The sequence below is a fragment of the Anser anser genome (assembly GCF_964211835.1).
Source record: "Anser anser genome assembly, chromosome: 15".
Lineage (NCBI taxonomy): Eukaryota > Metazoa > Chordata > Aves > Anseriformes > Anatidae > Anser > Anser anser.
In genome coordinates this window covers 16,015,934-16,040,689 of record NC_139736.1, presented here as the reverse complement: position 1 = coordinate 16,040,689, position 24,756 = coordinate 16,015,934, and the positions used below count along the sequence as shown (strand labels likewise).

The window sequence follows — 24,756 nt, the reverse complement described above, 5'->3', positions numbered from 1 at the left end:
TATAGACCATCACGGAGCAAGGGTTTCCCACTCTTCCACTGTCAATAGCATCCCATGTTTTCATTAAGGTGGAGATAAATCTGTGTCCGTAACCCTTTGCAGCCTCTTCCTGCTGTGCATTTACTCCGGTGGTAGCTGTACTGTAGGTGGAAGAATATCCTTTCACAGATCTGGCATACAGTATGGGAGGGATTTAATACAGCTCCTCATGCTTCTTCTTACTCCTTGCATCAGTATTAATCTCCTTTACTTGGCTGGCCCGAAGTTGAAAGGAATGTGTGGGGAGGCAGTCAGTAATTTAGGGAAGATAAATCCTTCACCTTTTTTGTCTTATTTGGGAGAGGAAATGATGGAACCTGACCCTTCTCTCCCCCTCAATAAGAACAGTGCTTTTGTACCTCAGCTGGGGCCAGGGACTGGGTTGCACTTGCTCTTCATTGTTTGTTCTTTTTGACTTATCACTGTTCTGGCCTTCCTATGTTTGGTAAAAAGGGATACTAAATCTCTCCGTATGCCCAGGTCCTGCACTGTGCTTAAAGCTCTTCAGTTTCTCACACATCTAGTCCGTTGCTGTAGACTTACATTGTCTACATCCAAGTGGCCTCCTTGATGCATAGCTCAAGAAATTCTGACAAATTCAGTTCCATAGAACACAAAGCAGCAACTTCCTTTTTTTTTTTTTCTTTTTTTTCCACAGGCTATGGAAAGTAGCCAGGCGCAGAACAGCACAGAGCTTAGCACTGTGTCAAGCCTCTGCCGTTGCAGAAGTTGGAAATCCAAAATCAAGATCTTTGGATAGGATGGGGACTTGAAACCTAACCCTTGCTGTAGTGTTAAAGGCACAGAGACTTGGGAAATATAGCAATTTGCACAGATACTTGGGAAATATAGCAATTTGCGGAATGCTTGTCAGGTCCTGCAGTCATTTCTGAAGACTTTACCTGTAATTAATAGCATTGCCATGGAGCAATAGCATAATCAAGGAAGAGGAAATGAAGATATGGTATGAATGTGTTACTGCAGACAGACTAGTGCTGTGCCAACACAGCACTGCTGCAGGGATGCACACAGCAACCAAAATGTACAGAGACCATACTTTTAGTTCTGGAAGGAGTCTATTCCTTGGGGTCTCCAGTCAGTGCTGTACACTATGGTGTGAACATGCTCTTGAGCTCTCTATTGATCAGGCATGTGTGGCAGGCATAAGTTTTTAGAGGAGAGTTGGTAGGAAGCTGGGGTTAGATCCACCTTCCAGACTTCTGAAGGCACAATTCTTTAAGCCATGCCATTGCAGAGCTTCTGAAAGCTTTTTAGTGAGGGTTGAGTGGATCTCATTGATAACTCAGCATCTCCATTGCAGGAGAATACAACAGGAATGCAAATAAATTGTAAGCTTTGATTTCCAAGTTCAGGTAATGGAGGGTTACTGATCTGATCATTTAGTAATTTATTCTTGGTGGTGTCAGACAAAAAGTCAATTTCTGGTTACAAGAAAACGTTGTGCGGAGGTAGTACTTTGCTACTCAAGTCAGATACTACATGTGTCTGATGGGTAGTGCTGGGATTTGTTTTGGTGCTTGTTAGAAAAAAATCAGAAGGTCTTAAGGAGGACAGCTGATAGTTTGCAGATAGAGAGCTTGGGCTATGGAAGACTTGGATGGTTAATGTGTTATGGTGGATTTCCTAAGAGTATGGAACAAACCTGTGAATAATTAAAGGGAGTGGTTAACTGACTTTGCTAGATTTGCAATTTGGAATGGAGTATTTTTCTTGTGCAAGCTACTTACTGTGACTGAAGTGCTATTTCTCAACTATTCTACATGACTGAAATCTCAGCAGTAGTGCTCATATACTCCTTGCCTCTTCTTCAGCTGCTCTGATATTTTGTTGGCATTGACTGCACACACGTAACTCACCTTCCCAATATGTATATCCTGACTCTTCTGACTAGTTTTTCTATTTCATGGGGCCATACTGTACTTATGTTTTAAGTGTCCTTTTCTACTTTTTATTACTATTTTGTTTAAGCTGCTGTTTTTATTACTTTACTTTTAGATTCAGTTGTACTTTTATTTTATATAATAATTTGGAGTTGAAAGTCCTTAACGTTTTTGTTTTTATGTACTATGCTTTCAGTGTTATAACCATACAATTGTGGCTACTCATGGTGACATATGACTGCTATGAATGTTGGGCCTTTGCAATGCATTTTGGAGGTCACTACTACACATTTGATGTTTAGGAGGTTGACAGGTATGGCTGTAGGTAAGTGGTGGTTGTGGAGAGTATTCTTTGTGTGAGCTATGGGTTATGGAGAATGCCTCCTAGGCTGTAGAGGAGACCTGTATAGTTAGTGGAATATTTAGAGTTAACGGAGCAATCAGGACAATAGAAGGAAGATACCAGTGAAGTTTAATAGACCTTCTGGACTGTGAAGAGGAGTGTCTTTGTAGTGTTTACATTTGAGATGAATTTTTCCAGGGCAGGCTGGCAGGCTGATAAAGAACATACTTTAGATAAATATAAAATTCAGATGTATAACCAAGAATAAATGAAAGGCCAGGGTAATTACTCACTTGGGTATTCTGGGTGAGGGAAAGATTATGTCAATAAACAAGAAGTTACAGGATATATATCCAATACAAGTAGCACTGTATACAGTATAGACAATAATGGTGTAGGATTTCTGAATGACATCTAGTTCCGAAAATCAAGGAATGACATGCTGACCCATGTCGATGTCTCTTCTACAGTGCTAAGATCCTCAAGGACTTAGGTTATGCTTACAGACTTACAGTGCGTACAAGGAGATCTCTGAATCCATTCATCCAAAAGAAGTTTTGTTTAGGGGGGGGAAGAGGTTTTATGATTACAGTTTACATGTGGTACTCGTTGTCCCTTTGTAAAGTAAAAAGCACAACAGGCAAATTGCAGTTGAAGTATTGTAAGCCTTACTGGATCATATTTTTTCTTAAAAATCAAGTTTGCTATTATTTTCTTTACATATTAGAAAAGTAGCTCACAAAACAAGAATATGAAGTACATGTGGGAAGTGTGGTTTCCACCTGTAGCAGCCTAAGTAAAGTGTCTCAATCTCAGTTTTGATAGTAAAACCAGCAAATGTGCAGGGAGACGATTTGAACGTCCATGTGGGAATACGGGGGCTATTCAGACTGACAGTACAGAAACCAAACAAAACATGGATAGTATTCAATGGTAGCATATTTTTTAAAAACCCTTAATTTCTGATACAAGTGTGCGAATGCAATGTAAATCCTCTACAGTACAATGTATAGCAGGCTATTTTAAGATAAGCATACAGAGGCCAGTCTGTAAAGGAAGATGTTAATAAGATTCCAGATTAAAAAAAAAAAAAAAAAGGCTGCAAAGGGTTAATTTATTTCAGACCTCTCTCATCCCATTTTGAATTTGATTTTTTTTTTTTGTCATGTTGTTCAGTTACTATTAGAAAGTAGAACAAGACTTACAAATGAGTGAAGCATCACAGCTCCAAGGTTTGGGAGGCCTTGAAGCAGCTTCTGAGCAGAGCCAGAATCTTTCTCGTAGTTGCACAGGAGGGGAGAGACAAGCCATACAGATTATAGCTGAGTCTGGGTGTGCAGATACTGAATGTCACTGCACTCAATTGCAATTCATTATCACATATAACTTTCAAAATTAATTTTGTCATCTCCCTGCAGGCAGTAATTAGAGCAGGCTACCGTGAAGAATGTGGAGATCTCATTGGGTTCTGGGAATGATCACTGCATTGGTTAAGACATTAATTGGCTGACTTTGAAGCAGTGCTGCTTTAATTGACAAACAAGGGGCACAGTATAAAATCCTCACAGAGCCTTAAGTCTCCCATGTTTTTCAAGAGGTGTTGTACGAGAAATGGGGCTGTAATGTTTGTAAAGATGAGACCCATTTGTGCACATTTCACACTGGAAATCCATCTCCTATGTTAATTTGTCAGCTTTTGATTTTTGAATTCCTGGATCCTGTCTTGTCATTTGTAACTGGGGAGACCACATCTGTTTCTATTGTGTTGTCAAGCTGAAGGCATGCTTGGCTAGCTTCCGCATAATGTGGTGTGGGGACATAGGTCTTCCACCACTAATAAAGTCAGACTATCCCAGCTTGGTATCCACTTTGCTTCTGCAGTCTAGCATCAAAAATACGTTGGCGTTGTCTCAACACTAGAGATTCTCATCCTGGTTGTGTCAGTGGCTTACTGTAATGACAACTTCCAGATCATCTAAGAGGTCACTTCAGATCTTTCCCAAGCAATGTCCATGTTGTCTTCCAGTCTTGGGAAACGCTGGCCTGGCTTACTGCAAGTGCCAAAGGCCTTCAGCTTCCACAATAGCCAGTGGCAGTTGCAGGTGCTTTTTCAGTTATGATAAAGCAATCTTCCTTGAGGTGCATGATGAAGAGGTCACATACTGATGAGACTTGTGAAGACCAGTCTTAAATGGTAAAAGAAGAAGGATATCAGTCCTTTCACAGGTAGGATTTGCTTCCTGAGTTCAGCATGAGAACTCACTGCTTCATTTTGGTTGCAGTGCCATGTGTCACCAGAGAATGCTGGACGTTTAGTTGGTATAGTGAGCAAGACTCATTTTCCATAATGCTTTAAGGCAGCCATATTCGAACGAATATGAGATTAATTGAAATATCTACCTGTGCTTTTCCCTTTTTATTCTTTCCCTGCCCTGGAATTTCTATAGTGCCCCCAAGATGAAATGTCTGAATCTGGGCAGTCCTCGGCAGCTGCCACACCGAGCACCACAGGAACCAAGTCCAACACTCCTACATCATCTGTGCCCTCTGCTGCTGTCACGCCCCTGAATGAGAGCGTCCAACCCATCAGCGAATACAATGGCACAACCAAGGGCAACAAGAGGACACGAGAAAAGCGGAACAGTCGGAACATGGAAGTCCAGGTTACACAGGAGATGAGGAATGTCAGCATAGGTATGGAAGCTGGAGCTTGCTTATTTTGTCATTAGAGTAATTGCCTTCACAGTGCTTGTGTCCCTCTGTTACAAGAAGAGGCTGGGAGACTGAAGGGTAATCAGCTTTGTAGGTATAGAATTTGAGACAAGCTTACTTAGAAAGATATGTAGAGAGACTGCTAATCGGATGTGAGTTATTTTCTGAGTCGCAAGTTTTGAAAAGTCAGTAATAAAAATAGTTTCACAAATACACAGGATGACAATGGGTTACTGAGTTCAGTTCCCTGCAGGTGCTTTAATCCATGTCATAGAACCCCTTTCAGGAACAGGTAAGTCCCATCTCAGTCTGAGCTTTTGGAACGCCATTTCTGGAACTCATCAGTATGCTAGTTGAAAACTTGCGTTTAGTTTTCTCTCTGGATATATTCACAAGTATTTTACAGCCAGTTGTTCATATGCCAAAATTATCAGTTGGGTTAACTAATTATTTTCCCTTCCATGTGTTTACCCTACAGTTTTATGTATTTCAGAATAGCAATTATATCCCTATCTAGCCATTTTTCTAAGCTAAATAAGCTGTTTTCTTTTAGTCTGTTTTTCATGTAAGAAGTCTTTGGAAGTTTCAGTTGTTTTCTTTCCACTTCCTGGAGTGCCTCAATAAACTGAATTAATTATTCCTTGTGAAGAAAGCCATTACCTAAGCCTTTAGCACCAGACTGTTTAAAGAAAGAAAATGATGTAATAACATGCTAAAAGCCACTTTCAGTGCCGTTCAATATAGCTGTACCAATGTAGTGTCTGAGCACCTCCCAGGTTGTATTGTATTTAGACTTGCAGCAACTTTCAGAAATGAGTAGTGGTCTGTTTTTTGCAGGTCATGAGCTTAAATACAAAGGGACTGTAAAATGAACAGGAAAGTCTGTGCAGGAGCATATGAAAGAACGTAGGTTTTGATATTAGCATCATAGAATCATTTAGGCTGGAAAAGACCTCCCAAGATCATCTGGGCCAACCTTTAACTTAGTACTAACAAGTCCACCATTAAGCAATGTCACTACCTCTGCATGTTTTTTGAAGATCTCCAAGAATGGTGAATCAACTACATCCCTTGGTAGCCTCTTCCAATACTTCATAACCCTTTCAGTGAAGAATTTTTTTCCTAATATCCAGCCTAAACCTCCCATAGTATTCTCCTGGAGAACCTCCTTGTTATTTCCTGTGCATCCTGACCAATGCAAGTCAGTATGAGCATTAGTAACAGAGAAATTGAGTATGGATGTCTTTGGTGGCTGAAACCAGGAATTGTACCTAACAAGAATAAGCTAGAACAAGAAACGCAAGAAGAGAAATTTCTTCCAGTGATGAGTTTGAATTTTCTTCAGAGAAAAGTTTGTCCTACAGTATTTCTCAGAGTTGAGAGGGCAGTAGTTCAAGTTCACTATAAATAATTATCCGTAATTTTGCAGTTGGTGCTTATATGGTCATTTACTATCAATAGCTTTTTTGGGTCCAAGTCAGGTCCCTTTATATGCATGCAACTCTAAAGTGGATGTGTATACAAAAGTTTAAATTTTCTTGCTGAAATTATCATAATGTGGAATCTGCTCAAGGCAGATAGGTGTATGTTTCTTATGTGCTACGCATATTCAGTCTTTCAGCTATTTTTCACGTGTGATGCAGAAGTATATCTCCATGCAGATAAGATAAACTTAGATACTTGAATTTTAACTAGGTATTTTATTAATCTGTAATTAAAATGTCTGTCAGTGATGCAGAAGTCTAAGAGCAGAACCTACAAAAAAAGGGATTTGCAGAAAAGCTTCCCAGGTTATAAAATAAAGAGAATGAATCGTCTGTTTCTGTGAGGTGGGGAACCATTTGTGTGTGGATGCCTAGTTTGTCAACAAATACACATCGGGCTTTGGCTTCAACATGACATTTGTTGCCAGCAAGTCCACAATGCCAGCCTAAAACAGTAAAATCAACACTCAAGTTGTCCTGGGCTTGGTATATTTGGCTGCTGAGGAAGTTTGGAAAGGTTAAAGAATTCACATCTAACAGTTACGGGACTAATATAGTTTACATATGAGGTCTTTAATCCTTCAGGAATTTCACGTGTAAACAGATATTGTATTTATATTGCTTTTTTTAGGATAGGTGCAAGCCTGAGTTTTTGAACATTTTGGTTTCTACTATGAGTAACTTGACAACAGGATTACTTATTTTTATTTTTATTTTTATTTTATTTTCTTCAAATATTGGCTTTAAGCTGTAGATTATACAGAAAACGGACGATTTCATATGTTGGACAATGTGTTTTCTGAGTGAAAATTCACTGTAATGGGTATCTAAACTAGTTGTAGACTTGAGAATTTGTCTTGACAAATTATATCTATTAAAATAAGCCAGTGCCAATTCATAACTAGAGTAATCTCTGTGAAGCTATACAAAAAAGTTACTCTCTTCTTCAATTTTGGCTAAAGCTGCATAGTCATTGGAGAATTTTTACTGCCAGATAAAAAGATTATTTGCAAGTTATTTTAATGGATAAAGTACTTCTGGTTATTACATTTTAATGCATATCCAGGCCAATGATACTGGTGGCAAGCTAATGTGGCACAGGGTATGCTAATGGTCTTTCTGCCCTGAATCATGAAGGCACCTTCCCAGTCCTGGTGCATTTCTGTCTCTAGGTGATCAGCCACGTTCTGTTCCTATTTTAACACTTTGTATATGGAACCAAGAAGTTTTGAAGCTGTGGTATTCGAAGCTGCAAAAGTGCCTTCAGGAAGCACTGATACTGTAGACCATATGTATTGTCTTTCTTAGGTATGGGAAGCAGTGACGAGTGGTCCGATGTTCAGGACATCATAGATTCTACACCAGAACTGGATATGTGTCAAGATCCCCGCCTGGAACGCACTGGTAACAGGTACTGATTGTGACTTTTTGCTGTTTGCTCTTTAGCTTGGTTTTGTGGTGAGCGAAGAATGGATGTCGTGGTTCACAGAGTTCAAGATACAGCTATTTGAGGAAAATCCATATATTCTGCCTAGTGCAAATGTGTGGGGTCTTGATTATCTTTGAGTTGTCTAGGGAAGGCAAATATCAGGTGGTAATCTGTGGAAGGATCTGTGCAATCTGAGCAAACTGAATGAGGTTTGTTTGAGACAGGTTAGTTTGCCTTGCAGGATCAGGGAGCACAGAGAAACGTAGCAACAAAACATTTAAACAGGCAAAGGGGACACAGGCTTAAGTTTTCAAGGTGAGGAAAAAGATGCATTCATCTAATGAGATCAGATCTGAATTCAGTTTTAAAATCTCAGGACTTTTTCAGTTTTTCTGTTTTTTTTTTTTTTTTTTTTTTTTTCCAAGTGTTGGAAGAGTTGCAGGTCTGATCTGTGAGGGAGGACAAGCAAGAGTGACCCCAGCAGGGCAGTGGCTGTGGTGCAATCCTGCAGGATTGGAGCAGGGAGAGCAGAGCAGGGCACTGGTAACGGGCTTCATAAGCAGTCCCCTACAAAGGAAGGGGGTGAATTAGGTGCAGGGGATACCCAGGAGCAGCAGGACACAGGACTGAAGACAAGTACACCTACGGCATAGGTTAGATAAGGACAGTAGGCACAGGCCTGAGCTTAAAGGGAGCCCTTGGACTAGTGGACAGAAGGTAGCTGTGTTTAGGTCTAAGGTGAGGCTAGTCAGAGCAATTTTGGACCATCAGTGCACTCAGGACCTTGACAGAGTCCTCTGAATTAGTGAACTTCTACCAAACTACTATGCTGATATCCTTCCTGTCTACCACCGTTTTTGTGCTCAGTGGGAGGCTCCCTAAAGGCTGTTAATTTTGGCACCATGTTTCTGTGAGACGTCATTAACCTAGAATTACTAGTCTAGGTTCCTTGATTCATTTTTATGAAGGTCTAGAGATTAATTTTATGGAGTTCATTAATTTTACTCTGGTCCAGTGGGTAATTTAGCAGGACACCAGCAAAAATAACCCCCCAACTCTTGCAGGTATGCAGAAAATAATACCTTGACAAAGTTAAGGCAAAATTTTTCATGGACCAAATCTGGACTGGATTGCACTTGCTGAGCACCCTCTTCTAGTCCTCTAAAAGTGCGTGTGAGCAGCAATAACAGATGCCTTTCTCACCTGTGACACACAGTTAAATTCCCCTTAGAATGTGTAGGGTACATGGACAATTTTTAGGGTCAGCAGCAGGAGGAATCTAGGTAGCCAAAACAGCTCTGTGTGAGGAAAGTAAAAGTGACTGATGTGATCAGACTGATAATTGGTTTGAACATGAAGAAAAGAAAGGAGTGGAGAGTGTTGCTGCACTGGAAGCTCTTCATGCAAATTGATCTTTGTTCCACATAGAGAGGCAGAAAACCACAGGAGACGCAATATAACTCTGGAGCTGCTGAACAGTGTGCTTGCTGCTTTAAAAACAGAATCCTTTTGAGAGATGTATTGCTTCAGCAAGTGGAGTGCTGAAGCTGAATTATGTCTTCAAGTCAGACCTTGAATGCTGTTTGCTTCTTTTCGCTTGTACTGTCTGTTAGACTGCATCAACTGTGTAATTCCTCAGTGTTCTCAGATTCCTGCGTAGCTCTGTAATTAAAAATTCTGTTTTTTTTCCTTTTATCTGCAACCCGTTTTACCTCTCAAATATCAGAGACAGCTAACACAACACTTTTGTAATCTCCATGTTTGATCACAGAGACTTGATTTAGCTAAGAACAAAGCCACATGACTTGAGATAATATCCACTGGTACTGACCTTTATGTTAGACTGCTGGAAAAATTGCACAGCCTTCATTCATATTGGCTGATTCCCCTTGTACAAGGCAGGGCACTTAGAAGTGTCTATACCCACTTTAATCCCACTTTTTGCAGTAAGCACTGACAATCCTAGAGGATGCCTCACTCCTCCTTACTGTGTCTTTCTGCAACAGTTGTATTCTGTTTAAGCCATGAGATTGTCAAAGAATATGAGAAGATTTGTGGTAGAGAAGACACTAAGATGTGGAAATATGTTCCCATATGATGTGATTAGATAACATTAACTTTGATTTACCTTTAATGAAATACATTTTGCTGACATAGGAAGAAGCATTTGTGCACTTAGAACCCAAAGAAGAAACTAACCTTCAGGCTGATTTCACTTACTAGTTGGCAAAGAAAAAAGAAGACCATTGCTGTTTTCAGCATCTGAGTCCTTATCTGATCTGCTTTTCTTACCTGCTTTGCAGGTTGCTTTGAAGTTGATAGGAGTGTGGGAATCATTGCACAGTGTTAAAAGTCAGAATTGAGAGCTGCTGTGAATTGAAAGGTTTCTGTGAGATATTGAGTTGTCATCAACTCTTATGATGTAAAAAGGAATCAACCAGGCAAGCTTTGAGGTTGTGCATGATAGGTACTTGCACTTGATATAGGAAATAAAATATGTTTTTTTCTTTACTTACTAATTTCCCTGTGTCAGCCTATGGTGAACAGGCAGAATGTACTCTGAGTTTTGACTTCAATGTTCTGTAATGCTCAGTATTTCAGAGAGTTATGTGGTAGCTCAAATGTTGCCAAGTAACAAGTGTCCTTGCTTTTTCTTCTTCCAACAACAGCCCAACACAGGGGATTGTGAACAAAGCATTCGGCATCAACACGGACTCTCTGTATCATGAACTTTCCACAGCAGGGTCCGAGGTTATCGGGGATGTTGATGAAGGAGCAGATCTGCTAGGTAAAAACTTGTTAGAACCGTTCAGTTTTCTCTGATACAATGGCAATTCTGTTAAGCTTCTAGAAGCATTTAAATTCTCTTTTTTTTCCTGGAACTTGGATGTTTGTCCTTGGCATGGAATGGCATGGAATTTGGGACATACCGTGACTGAAATATGTACCTGTAGTACAGTAACGCTTATCCAACAATTTAAGTTAATTTCTAAGTAACTTTTATTTAGTCTGTCTTTAGGCGTGTAAGTTTTTTCTCCATAGGATTCTCCCACATGAACAGTTTGGAGAGAGAATTTGCTCCTTCCACTTCCTCCCCCAAATTTTCACTTCAATTATTTTGCACACTAGCAACTTCATTTGGAATAAAGGTTTTGTTTGAAATATGTAAGAAAGTAACTCCTTTTGTTAAGCTTTTGAAATTTAAAGGAACAATTTTCTTTATTTTAATATGAAAATATGGTTTGTATTGCAGTTTTTACCCTTTTATAGTCAATCTAAGAGAAATTTTAATTCATCTTTTAGGCTAGTTTTGAAGGAGGTTTTAATTCTGAAGTCTGGTTATATTCTGTATTCCCGACTAGGACTTTGAGGCAGTCAGAGAAACAGCTCTGTCTCAGGTAGCAGTCTGAGCCCTTGTCGTACTTTCTGGCGTTGAATGCTGAGTGTGTAGACCTTAATTCATGACAAAATTTAAGCACGTTCTTAATTCCTTCAGAATATTTTTCTGAATCAGGAAGATATGAATGGTCTTTGAATATCCAGACAACGCAAGCACCTGACAAAGTTTGTAACAGTTTAGCTCACCTTCAGTTTTGCTGTTTGACTTAAGGAGACTTAAGAGACATGAGGACTCCTACAGTATGTCATTTATGCATTGAATAGCAAGAGACCTGATCTGAAAGTGAACGTTATCTTCCTGGTAGTTACTGACTAGAGTGTTTGGATAATCTTACAACTTTGGTTCTGGAAAAACAATTTTTATCAAAGAACTTTTGGATATATATCTAGAACAGAATCAGTTGAATTATGTCACAGAATTCCAGCAGCACATCTTCGTAAGACTTAAATTAGGGGGATATTTGTATCACCTTTGAATGAATCTTGTATCGTGACCCTCTGAAAGGGTATGTTTCTGCAGAGAGGATCGATTTTAGCCTATTCACTGTAGACTTGACTATGAAGAAGTGGACTGAAGACTGAAAAGTTAGGTTAGCATAGCACTTCTTGCTTTATCTATGACAAAATCTCTGAAAGTGGTACTGTTATAGGCAAATGTGGGACTGGAATTTAAAAATGAGATCCAGGCTCTCATCAGAACTCTTGCAATAGCTATCTGATATAGAGAGATTTTTATTTTTTTAGAAGCATGGTGGAAGCTCTGCAGCATGCAAGATAGCTCTTGTGCATGGAGTGATGACCATTGCCTGAAGTCTCAAGACATTTATTGTTTGACTCCTCAACTCAAAATTGGCAGAAGAAAAAAATCTACAGAAGAGTCAAGATGAAAGCACTGTTTTTTGCTGCCTGTGATTGGAGCCAACATGTGCAGGCAATTTAAAAATTAGAATTTAGAAGGAAAAGCTAGAGTTCTAGGTTTGAGAGTAACCTGGATGTTAGCAGTCATTGCAGAAGGGCTAGAACTCCTGCTCAGAGTGAAGATGACAGTAGCAATGACATGTGACTGTTAAAACTTCCATCTGCCTACTGTGGGATGAATTTTGATTAATAGCCCCCACGCGTTACTGAGAACTCTCTTCATAGCAGGGTCAAAGCGTTAAAAATGCTTAGAATCTAGCCATTTCCCATATACTTTATCATGGTCCTCAGGTGCTTCCTTATCTAGAAGAGTGTATAGCCTATTACATGGCTATCTTCCACTAAATCACATATACCTTCTGTGCCACCTGCTACTTTCTACCTCTCCCTGAAATGGCTGTGGCTTCAGGGAGTGTCAGCTTCTAAGAGATATTATTCAGGAAAATGACTAACTGTATGAACTGCTTGGGACAACCTGCTTCCTACCTCTGGAAATTTGTCGTCTGGTAATCCACTCCCCAGTTGGATTACATCCTGAACCCAGTGATCAGTGAGAAATACAGGCTGTTGTTTTCAAAGGGCCAAAGTTTTTAGTTGCTCAGTGGGAGACCATGCTAGTTATATCACTACAGTTCCAGTTAGTCAAAAGTGCTTCATCTTTTCCAGTGATAAGACTGCCTAAAGATCAGTGACTGATTCTGGATCTTGGGTCATCATTTATTTGGCAGTTAACACTTGTATAATAAAAAGCGTACAGAAACTTTGAACACTGCCTATGTAAGTATGGCTTGCAAAGATCAGATTTGTTTCCACCTGAAATCTGAACCATCAATACGTACAGATCTAATTTTTAAATTTAAGAATAACGTTATTCCGTAGAAAGGAATTCCTTACTCAGTGTGGTCAGGCACTAGAACAGGCTGCCCAGAGGAGCTGTGGATGCCCCATCCCTGGAAGTGCTCGAGACCAGGTTGGATATGGCTTGCAGCAACCTGGTCTAGTGGATGGTGTCCCTGCCCATGGCACAGTGGTTGGAACTAGATGATCTTTAAGGACCCTTCCAACCCAAATATATCTGTGATTCTAAAGTTTGTCCTTTTTCACCTTACCAAATACATGAGGGGGAAAAAAAAAAAAAGATTGCTTAATATTCACATTTCTTTTGCTTAGGAAATAGAAATTTCTTGTTCTCTCTTCATTAAGCACAAAAATAAAGGTTTGTTTCCTGGCTAATGCTGTTGTTATTAGGAGTAGTTTTTTCTGCAGAGCAGCAAAACTCTTGCAGCTGATAGCATGGCATGCTAGCAGAATAGGAAGGCTTCATCCAGTTCCTTTCCAGACCTGGGAGGTGATATATGATGAAATCAGTTCGCTGAGTGAGTTTTCTGACAGAAATGGCAATCTAATTACTCCTTTATTTGAGTTCTGGCTACTAGCTTTGCCCACATGAAAGTGTTCTTTGAAATGAACAGACATCAGACATGCTGCTAGGATTGTATATAGGAAGGAAAGCAGAGAGATCTGAGAGGCCGTATTTCTCTGACTTAGAAATGAGATTTAAACACTTTTTTTTGTCTTTTCACAGTAGAAAGCACTAAGAATGTCTCATAAAGTTGGAGCAAAAGGTCTAGGTCTCAGTACTGACAAATTTGTCAACGTTATACAAAAATTTGCCATTCTTGTTAGGTAAATTGTTCCCTTTTCTGTAACTTTTTGCCTGAAGAGCCACAGACGAAATTGTGCTATATGGACATGATATAAGAAACAAGATCCACAATCCAAAAGATTTCTTTCTTTTTGGGTCTTATTTAGAGAATTAAGTATAAGTGAAGTTTACCAAAAGTGAAAGTTTCATTCTTCCTCTAGTCTCTCTCAAAGCTTGGAAATCAGCCTTCAAGAATATTCTTTGCTTTTGGACTCCGTTTCTTAAAGAAAGAGAAATCTCATTAAAGAGGACCTCAGAGTAGAATGATCTTGGAAAAATTACCTTTGAACAATAGCTGGCAGACAGGTCTGTTTCTTCAGTGGAAAATCTCACTCTTCTGAATATCTTCTAAGCTACCAACGTCTCTTCGTACAAAAGCAGCACTCCTCATTGCACTTCTGGAATATAAAACCTTCTTTTTTCCCCATGTTCTAACACCATTGTACACACATTAGTTTGTATAGGGTATATTCTGGAGAAATACGTGGAACAAGAACAATTATTTAGCAGTGGTAATTCTTGACCTAATTCCCTTCTTTCTCACTGCAGCCTTAGGAATGCTGCCACTACCTAGTTGGCTGTTTGCCTCCCTGCCCACTTGTTAGTTGCTTGTCCTTTCCTACCAATCCTGGATGGGCTCACTCTTTTCTCATCTACCGTTCCCTTGCTCTTCACTATCCCGAGAGACTCTGGATGTGGAGGAGGACTAGTGGTTCAGTTGTGGACTGTGTGAAGTCCTTTCAGTTTTAGGACTCCAACTGTGCTTTGGAGATTAAAACCTCACTTCAAATAACAGGGATTTTGAGGTGAAGACGGAAATTCAGTTATATATATACGTAAATTTACCACTAATATGTTTTTTTAAACAAAAGTTGAGATGAGATTATCAAACCAAGTCCTTGCACTACACTGGGGGGAAAAAAAGGTGTTCTGAAATGCAACTGATTGTCTTTTGCATACTGATGCATCACTGAAGTGCACGTTTAATTTCAGCAAATCTGGTTGCTAAAAAGAGATGCATTGCAAGGGGAGGGAAAAGGAGAAGGCAGTGGAAAATAGCTGTTCTGCCTTTACTACTACATTAGAAAGAAAATAAAGGTTTACCCAGTCCAAGATGTGATTGCCTGAGATTCGTGCCTAGAAAACTGGGGGTGGCTAAGGCATGTGGTTGTAGTTGTACCTTGGGTTATCTTCCCGTAGTTTTTTTGTCCTGTATGTAGAGTCATGCCATCTACAGACATGGCAGATCCTGTCCTTACTATTTCATGCCTTTTGACATTGAAATGGCTGAATCATTGTCAATTTTTTTTTAAACAAAATTTTTCTTTTGTTGGTTTCAGTCAGTGATTGATCATTTTTTCACTTCCTTTTTTCCCTTGTCTCTCTGTGCTTCGCTGGACATGGCCCATAGGGGAGTTCTCAGGTGTGTATCTCTCCTCCACTCAGTTTCCTTTCTTGTTTCTTTTTTTCCTTGTTGAGACTGAATGACATGGTATACACGTGTGATACTCCCCTGCTCTTGTCCAATCACGGTTGGCTTTGCAGACTTTTTCCCACCTTTGCCTTGCTTGGTTCCTTGCACTGACGGGTCCCTGGACAGTAGGACACCCCTGCTTTGTGCTCACATGCCTGCTGCATTTTGATATGCTTTTTTTTTTTGGTGTGGCTTTCTGCAGGTTTGCTCCACTATGTTACACTGGCCTGTCTCTCAAGGTCTTCAGAAAACTCTGCTGTACCCTCCCTTTTTTCAGGGTGTAAAGTGCCTTTTTGCAGCACGAGTGCTGTGCTCTGAGCAGAGCTCAAGTGGGTCCAGAATTAAGTTTGTTTCTGCTTTTCTTCAAGCAAACAAGGCTGTGAGGAGTCCCTCTGCTTGCATGAAGGCCGTTCACTAGCAGTAATCTCACCAGCAGTGGAAGTAGATCTGATTTTTTGAAAATGCCTTTTTGAATCTCTCATAATGTACGCACAGTGGCCCTCTTCTGACACAGCTGTAATGAAAACAAAGACTTTCTTGAGGGATAAGAGAGTGACAGAGCCTCTGTCTTTTTTTTTTTTTTTTTTGAGGCTTTGTCTTTCTGGTAGGAGTTTGAAGTGATATCTCTGTCTTTTATTTTTGTAAAGAAGGTTTGCTACATTAGGGCCATGCTCTTGTCCTCAGGAGGTCAGCAGGCCCTAGACTTGCAGAATTTTCACCTTTCCATAAAATGCAAGTGGGCCCTGATACAATTTCAGATGAAGTCAGGGGGATCTCTCTTGATTTCAGTACAAATTGAATGAAGTTTCCCTATAATAAAGGCAGGTGACTTATGAACACACAACACAAAATACTGTGCAGTGTTGAGCTGTCACATTCCTCTGCACAACACCTCTTGATGTTGGGTCTGTAAGGTTACAAAAGGAAGGATGGCATTATTCTTTCTTTTAGTACAAATTGTTTTTGCTCTATTACTGTAAGCCACTTTTTCTTTTTTTTTTTTCCTCAGAAAGCCTCACACTGAAGTTGAGTTAGAATTTATCTCAGTAACGAAGTGGGTTTGGGCCTGTCAAAAAGGCCATGTAAGAGCTTTGATATCCCCCCTCCTTTTTCTTTTTCCTCCTGCCCCTATCCTTCCTTCACCCTATTTGTAATGTCTGTTGAATTACCTCTGTCGTGGGATGGGAAACCTGAAGATGTTTAGTCCGGGGGAAATGACGAAGATGGAAGAAAAAGATGAGCTCATCTCGAGCTTGTCCTAAAATCTCAGGTGTAAAACTGCTTAGGGTAGGCTGCAGAAGAACAAGGTGTAGACTAGTTTACATTCAGCATCACTTATACTGGCACCACACGTTTACACATGCTGATGAGCTGCTCTGTTTGCTGTTTACAGATTCGTATTTAATGGCTGCTTTTTTCTCTTCCTTTCCTCCCTTTGTCCCCATATCTTTCTGTTCCCTTTCTCGTATGGGATGGCTCTCATAGTACGGGATGATTTCTTTGGTAAGGCGAAGGCCTTTTTTCTTTTTTTCTTTTTTTCTTTTTTTTTTTAAACTGTATTTTTATTTCTAAATTTCTTCCATTCACCCAACATCTCTCCATATGTCTTGCATTACCTTGCTTTATTTTTTTGTGATGATGGTATCACCTCTCCAAGAAGCAGGATGCAGCTGGTCCACAGTGGTGATTTGAGGTTTCTCTTCTTTTTCTTGATGTGGTTGATTACCCACTTTGATGCTTCACACTATTTGCCTGACTCTAAGAATTGCAGAATGTGGAATGGCTCTCCCCTTTTTTCCACATCACAAAGGAGTAAAGACTTCTCATTTTGTCACTCCACAGTGGTGTTTTTTTTCCCCATGAGTAAGGCTTTCTCATTACAGCCTGCATGAAGTTATCTCACAGTATCCACTCTGTGGCTGTGGGATGGCTTCACCCATTTCTTTATTGCAAGACAAGCCCTTCACACCTCTCCCTGTTTAAAGCATCAGGCTGTGACTGTATCACACAAATTAGGTAGTTGTGAAGGCACTGATGGCTGGGGCACTGTATGACTTCAGTTCTCTGATAATAGCTCACCCTCTTCACCAGAATTCCTTTCTCTCCCCATGACAGATGCAAGGAGTGATAACTAACTTATGAAGAGAAGGAAAACAGTTAGTCCAAAAAACCCACCAAACACGAGGAGGAACAATTTCCTCTTATGTTCCTCAGCACCCATTACATCCTTGTGCCATTTTAATGTCTTACTGGCTAAATATTTGTTTGATCATTTACTAAAAAGGAACAAGAGAAACATTTCTTAAATGTTGTCTATATCCTGTGACCTCTGGATTTTCTGAACAACATAAATGTCTTGAAACAAAAGGCTGTACCTTACTCACTGTACCAAACCAAAAATGCACTTCAGTTCACAATGCAGTTACTGTGTCATGTTTTGTTTGCAATATTGCTTGACACACTATCCAAAGAACACGTTGCCTGAAACATCAAAGTGATTAATTATCTGTCCACTGATTTAAAAAAAATAAAAAAATAAAAAAATGCTGCTTTTTACTCATTCCTGCTGGGAATCTGCTTTTGCCATCATAAATTCATCCCATCTAACTGTGGGAAGAGGATCTGTTTGTTTGGGGTGTTGTGATGTGTTCTCACTTCTTGTATGCTGCCATGTTTCTCTAACTTCCATTTACTTAAAGTTTATGTTGTTTTTCTTTTACTGTAAATACTAATGAGCAAATAACAGTTGTGAAAAATGCTGATGTCTTTACTGGAAAGGAAGAGGTAGTTCAGAGGGCTGAACAAGGAGCACTTCAGCACAAACACTGATTGTTGCGATACCTCTTAATGCTCTAGGACTTGTGTTGAGAAATAAGCTGTAACCCTCAGCACTGTCCCTTGAAAGGAAGAGGTCTCTGTGTCTTATATGCTCAGGTAGCCTCTGTTTCCCATTGTAAAATAGAAGCCGATCCTGGGATTCAGCAAGTCCCCGGCAGCAGTAAACAGTCCGGTTATGGTTTTGGTCCCTAAACTCTTCCGTTTGGTTTTACAAAATACTGAATTCAATCTTTGCTCTTAGCTGCAGACTTTTCAAGGTCCTTTGAACCTAACGTGCGCATTGCAGCTATTGTACATTCGTGCCCAAGTGTAAGTGCAGTGCATCTGATCTAGGTGCTTTCTTGAATTTGGTCTTTAAGTGATGGGCCTGAGACTCCACATTGTAAACACCTATGGGAGAACTGATAAATAGTGGAGCAGTGGACAATCTAAAGTCCTTTTAAAAGTGTAGTGGTGGAAGATTGATAATGGGAAGCCTTTCATGTGTATCAGACTGGCCACATCCATGATCCCAAATCTGTTCTGGGAAGCAGGATGTTTGACTTAACTAAGACAAAGAAGAGCACTGCTGTGCAGATCTGGCCAGCAGTTTGGACAGTGTTCTGCTGTGCTCTGAAGAACCCATGAGCTTCTAGCTTTTTCCTGTATGAGTGAACATCAAAATGTTTGTAATAGCTCATGGTTGTACCAGGAGTTATTGACTTAATTTCCCCTAACTAGTACTAGTGAAGGTCTCTGCTCTCTCCCTCTCTAGGGATTCTGTTAAAGTTGAGGTAAGAAGCTAGGTGTGCATTTTTGCTGTTAGCTGAAGGACACGTGGGTGTCTTTGTGCTGCATGGTCTTCCAGCAAGAGACACTCTACTCTCCATAGCAGGACACAGGAGTGTAGGGAAGCCTAACAAAAACAAATGCTGTTCCTCAAGTCTGAGTCAGTCAGTGCCATACAAGCTTCATATTTCTAGGAGAGCAGATGAAAACTGCCTGACCATTTTATTTATTTATTTTTTCCAGGAATGGGCAAAGAAGTGGGGAATTTGCTGTTGGAAAACTCGCAGCTACTGGAGACCAAGTAAGGAACTGTTGCATGCTCTGAACTGCCTGCCTGGTTATAAATGAGCTATCATCCTGAAGTAGGTCTTGGCGAGAACTCCAGCCTCACTGGGGCTTGCTTGTTTATCTAGCAGGCTCTCTTGAATACTTGTTGTGTCTTGAATTGTAGAAGAGAAATTCCTCTTCTGAGTGACTTTCCTAGCTGTTTCCTTTCTTGCAGGCACTTGGGTGATGTCTCTGGACATGTGCCTGTAGGGTCTGATTCTACCTGTGAAATCAGTGGCAAGCGTTTCATTAACTTCAGTGAGAGTCTAGATGGGTCTGGGCCTCTGTGAGGATATTGCAATTTTTAAGTTGTTTGCAAGGTTTGGTATTTCGAAAGAAAATTTTCTTACTGTTGAGAAGAGTTTTCAGAGATGTAATAGTTGATAAAGAAGAGCTAGACAATGTAATTGGCTTATCCTGTGTGAAAGGTTGGCAAACTAGATAGTAAAGAAGCTAAGCAACAGGGGAGAGGAAGACAAAGTAATCCTAAGGGTGATAGTTGAATAATTATGGCGGGAAGCTGCTAATTTTAAAGATTTTGAGATATTTCACAACTGATTAGAAATGCTTATGTGCGTCACCTTCATCCACAGTTATCAACAACTACAGATAATATAAGTTCTGAAAGGTGTTTTTGGAACCTTAATCCTATTAAAATAGACTTGAACCTCCTGCACCTGATGTTGGTCTGTCGGTCAGAATGCAAGACTAGACAAACCTCATCATGACCAGCTATGGTGACTTCTGTTTTCTTCTGCACCTCTTTGTTGCCAAAATGTGCTTTTCCATGACTTATAGACTGACTGAGTTATTTCAATGTGCTCATTTCAACTCTCCTTGTAGTGCCTGTGAGTTTAGTTTCAAGTCTCTCTTATGGACGGCTGCTGTTTTTGGGCATTTTTGCTTATTGTCCCTTTCACACCTTTAAGAAATGCTTTGAACGTTGTGAAGAATGATTTGATTGCCAAGGTGGACCAGCTGTCTGGAGAGCAAGAGGTGCTGAAGGGAGAACTTGAGGCAACAAAGCAGGCCAAAGCCAAAATGGAAACCAGAGTCAAAGAGTTGGAAGAAGAGCTGAAAAGGTGAGTGATTCACTGCTGCCCCCGGGAGCAAGGAGAACCTGAGCTCTGTCCTCAGGTAGAGGTAAATCTACCTGCTCTTTTAGTTTTACTGTATTTCCCTCGTGGACATTAGTATTGGAATTCAAAGGTACCTTACAGAGCATTTCAAGGTTTATGGTATGTGGCTGAGCTATTTCTGATGTTTTTAGATTGGTTTTTATTGGTTTGAAATAGATTATTGAACCTTAGAAAACCTGCAGAATTTTCTCCCCAACATTAGGATTCCATTGCAGGGATTGCAAATGTAGGCTCCCCAGACTAAAGCGTTCATAATTTCAATTTGCAATTTTTTTTTTTTTTAAAAAAGGAATTTCTGGAACAGTTGTTTTGAAGAAAACTGTTAAAAGTTTGATGCTGGCAGTGGGCAAGACTGAGAGGGATGAATGCCCATTAATTTAATGAAAGAGCTCATGCAGATTCCCACAAACAATGATTAAATGTCAGTATTGAATTGTTTCAATGTTCAAGTTAAGAGTAAGAAGAGGGAGAAGAGATTTTAGAGCCCTATGCAGGTAGCATTTGGAGATATCCCATTTCTAATTTTCCACTCGAACTAGAGAAACCTCAGCCTGAATGCCTAGCAAAGCCTGTGAAGATTTCATATCCATAAGACTATGCATGCCCCATGGGGCTCGAAGATACATAATTACATTTTAATTAGCTGTACTATCAGCACTGTGGTATCTCAGATTCGGCGGACAGTGCTTAGTTTGCATGTGGAATCTGGAAGGTTACCTCTGTTATTTTGTAATTTGAGCACAAAGTCGCTAAGAGTAACACAGACTGGTCTCTTCAAAATGTCTGAAGTGAAGGCAATCTCACTAGCAGTGGAAGTAGATCTGATTTTTTGAAAATGCCTTTTTGAGTCTCTCATAATGTATGTAATATATTATGCAGTATGGACATGGACTTTTAACTGTCTGGTGTGCTTTTTTTAGGAGAGAGATGGCATTTCTGTACTGTCTTTCTTGCTAATAGAAGTTCTTGTAATTCAGATGGGACTGAACCTCAGTATGGGGCTTAAAGAAATTAAAAACATTCAGATAAATACTGTAAATAGTTTATTAACATGTATTTGGTGTTCTCTTCTTTACCATTATGACAAACTGATCTTCATATTAGAGGCTTTTTCACTGCACTGAAAAGAGAAGCAGCCTAGACAAGCTTAAGCTAGCATTAGCTGTTGATGATGGCTCAGTTTTACATGATTAAGATCTCATCAAACATTTGAATATAGATTATGGCTTGGAAATAGCTATTGACAGTTCTGTTCTGGTGGTCAGTGTTTTGGGGCCTGGTGCTTAAATCAAGTGTTCCAAAGAAGGGGGCTGATGTCAATGGAGCTGTTCAGAGTAACAAGCTGCAAGAGGGAGGAATCGTATCAGAGAAGCATCTCATAATGGGTGCCTTGTGATGCATCCAGTTCTCCCTCCAAATGATTTCTCATCGTGAATAGATGATTCTTTCCCCAAAACACCTCACAGAGAGCCCACCAATTGTAGTCACAGTATTACTTGCTGGTTTGATGCATTTCTTCCTGTTTCCTAGAGTGAAATCTGAAGCGATTGTTGCACGACGAGAACCCAAAGAGGAGGTGGAGGATGTAAGCAGCTATCTCTGTACAGAATTGGTATATTACATTACTAAAATGCCTGTGGGGAAAGGGGGTTTATGTACTTCTTCTGTATTCATATGTGATACCTGAGATGCAGACTGATCAGTCTTGTTAACAATGAGGGCAAAGCTGGTGAACTGCAGGTTGTTGCCATGAGATTACCTTTGCATATGACTTGCAAACTGTAGTTTGGCAAAGATGAACAGCTGACACAGTGACAATAAAGTGCACAGTGTGCTTTCAGCAGAACAGTTTTTGAGCAGCGCCCTGCTCAACACCTTCCCATTTTACCTGGTTTTCATCACTTTTGAATTGACAGTCTAGTATTTTCTTACAGGGTCTTGTGATAGTCAGCCTTCTTGAGAAGACCTTATCTCATGTTGGCAGGGAAGCTGTAAACTATGAGGACTTTGTGCAGTGAAACTTGGGTTTTATAGGCAGCTTTGCAGCAGTAACCGTCTTCTTTTAACAGTTCTGTAATCTCCAGTCTTGCAGCATTGTTTTTCCACATTATTTTGTATATATAAGCCAGTACTGCCTATTTCAGAGTACAGGCAGAGAAGGCTCATGACAGTTCTTTAGAGTGTTTTGGCTAAGATACAGGCTTTTCAGCAAACTCCACTGTAGCCAAGAAAGAAGCAAACCAGAGGGTAAGAGAGAGATCACCTGTAATTGTCTCCTTTGCTAGGACAGGAAATTAGATACACCTCTTTTCAATATTACCATGTTCTTCCTCTCCAAGAGGTATTGAACAAAGTTTAATTTTAGCCTAAAACTCCTGACTTAACTGGGATGAAATTAGTCTGTTGATAATTTAGGTAGGTAGTAAAGTTTTCAAGTTGTTCTTGTGAAATGCTGAAGAGAAGTAGATTCTATTTGATACGAGCTGACAGGAGGTTTGTTTATTTTTTATTTTTTAATGAGATGATGTGTGTAAAATTCCTCTTCATGTATATAATTCTTGATTTGACTGGCCGTACAGGTTTATTCCAAGTCCAGGGAGGCTGAGGAGGGACTTGATTAGTTTGTGTTAGTCCAGCTCTCTGCAGTACCGCATCAACCAAGCTGTGATTGGGAGTTGCCACAGTTTAGACACAACCCAGTGCCACTTGTAGTAAAGAGTTCCCAACATCGTTAGAATTTCTCTTGGGGCAGATATTTTACCCAGTCTAGTTGTCTTATTCTCATTTTCCACTCCTCAGAAGAGGCATTTAGAATCTCTTTGCTGTTGCCTTCTAACCCAGCGTGACATGTGCCTTCACTGGAAGGCTAAATTGTGTCACCAAAATGCAAAAGGCCTTTCTTTAATTTCTTGTGCCCTGTGCCTTTATCAGTGTGTACTAACAAAGTGCCTTCTTCCTAGTCCTCATGAAGGGAAAGAGGACATAACCTGGTGTTCCCTGCTGCTTGTAACTGAATTTGCTACTGAATCTTTTTCACTAAATCCTTGTTTTCCAAACTTTATGGACCAAGGGACCACTGTCAGTTCTCAAAATCCCTTGCAGATTACCAAAACACCTTAATGACAATAGTCCTTGGGTAGGGCTTTCAGTTTGGTGATGATTCTAATTCTACTTTTGATGGGTTTTCAGAACACCCAGAGGTCCGTGGGCCATGGTTTGGAGATCACTTGTCTAGAATTAGCACCTGAAATGGGAAAGGCAGGGGGTAATCAAGCAAACAAGGAAGAGCACTAACAAGTATTTCTTTCTATCTCCTGACTTGCCCTATACTAACATCAATCCCCTTCCATCTTTTGTTGGCTGAAGCAGTGCTCCTCCCCTCTGCAGGACAACATTCCCATAGCTCAGCGACGTCGCTTCACCCGTGTAGAAATGGCAAGGGTTCTGATGGAGCGCAATCAATACAAAGAGAGATTGATGGAGCTCCAGGAGGCTGTCAGGTGGACAGAGATGATCAGGTGAGGCTGGATATTGGTGAACATTCCCATTTAGGACAAAACCTGGCCATGTTGGACTTTGAGCTTTTAGCCTTGAAGCTCTTACCAAGATACGGGAGAAGTTCTGAAAGTTTTCCAGACGGTAAATTCTTCTGTCCTAATACCTGATTCTTTCTCTCGTATTCCTGAATGTGGGCTGCAAATGAAGAGTTGCCACTGTTATTTGGAGATACTGGACAGTTGTTTGTCTTGCTAGTTTCTTGTGTGCTAATTAAGCTAGAAGCTATAGGGAACAGGGTTACTTCTAATTAATTAATTCATTTGGCAGTGGCTTAAAATGAATGTGATGCTGGGGTTTGTAATTACCAGACTAATACTGTGGCAGTGATACTGTTGAAGGGAGTTAATAAAGGAAGTTGCCCAGAGAAGTCGTGGATGTCCCATCTCTGGAGGTGTTCAAGACCAGGTTGGACGAGGCATAGGCAACCTGATCTAGTGGATGGCATGGGAGGGTGGTTGGAATGAGATGATCTTTAAGGTTCCTTCCAACTCAAAATGCTCTATTATTCTATGATAAATCATTGAATTGAACACACTTATTTGCACTTAATATCAATATTGAAATATAAAGTAGCTGGGTGTGCTTCCATAAAAATGACTGCATGTCAATTCCTCTGTGTTTTACACACTGTTAGAAAGTTTCTAGAATGAATTCTGAGTTTTGGCATGGTTTCCTTAATGGAAATGGCCTGCTGGTTGGCAGAAATTTGGGCAAAAGATGCT

At 40.1% G+C, this 24,756-nt stretch overlaps 1 protein-coding gene across 23 annotated transcripts in view; it reads left to right on the top strand.

Moving 5' to 3' along the window:
* MAPK8IP3 (mitogen-activated protein kinase 8 interacting protein 3) overlaps positions 1-24,756 on the top strand; it is a 71,184-nt gene that overhangs the window by 24,912 nt on the left and 21,516 nt on the right. For 10 of the 23 annotated variants that reach the window (XM_083800653.1, XM_083800652.1, XM_083800658.1 and 7 more), the window contains 9 exons: positions 4,731-4,977; positions 7,788-7,890; positions 10,578-10,696; positions 15,342-15,353; positions 16,890-16,907; positions 19,254-19,311; positions 20,267-20,419; positions 22,007-22,088; positions 23,843-23,994. In XM_083800653.1, the coding sequence (XP_083656779.1) occupies positions 4,731-4,977; positions 7,788-7,890; positions 10,578-10,696; positions 15,342-15,353; positions 16,890-16,907; positions 19,254-19,311; positions 20,267-20,419; positions 22,007-22,088; positions 23,843-23,994 (944 nt within the window). Of the gene's footprint in view, positions 1-2; positions 2,266-4,730; positions 4,978-7,787; positions 7,891-10,577; positions 10,697-15,341; positions 15,354-16,889; positions 16,908-19,253; positions 19,312-20,266; positions 20,420-22,006; positions 22,089-23,842; positions 23,995-24,756 lie in introns of those variants that run through there. The other 13 variants (XM_083800654.1, XM_083800640.1, XM_083800645.1 and 10 more) reach the window with 9 other exon arrangements.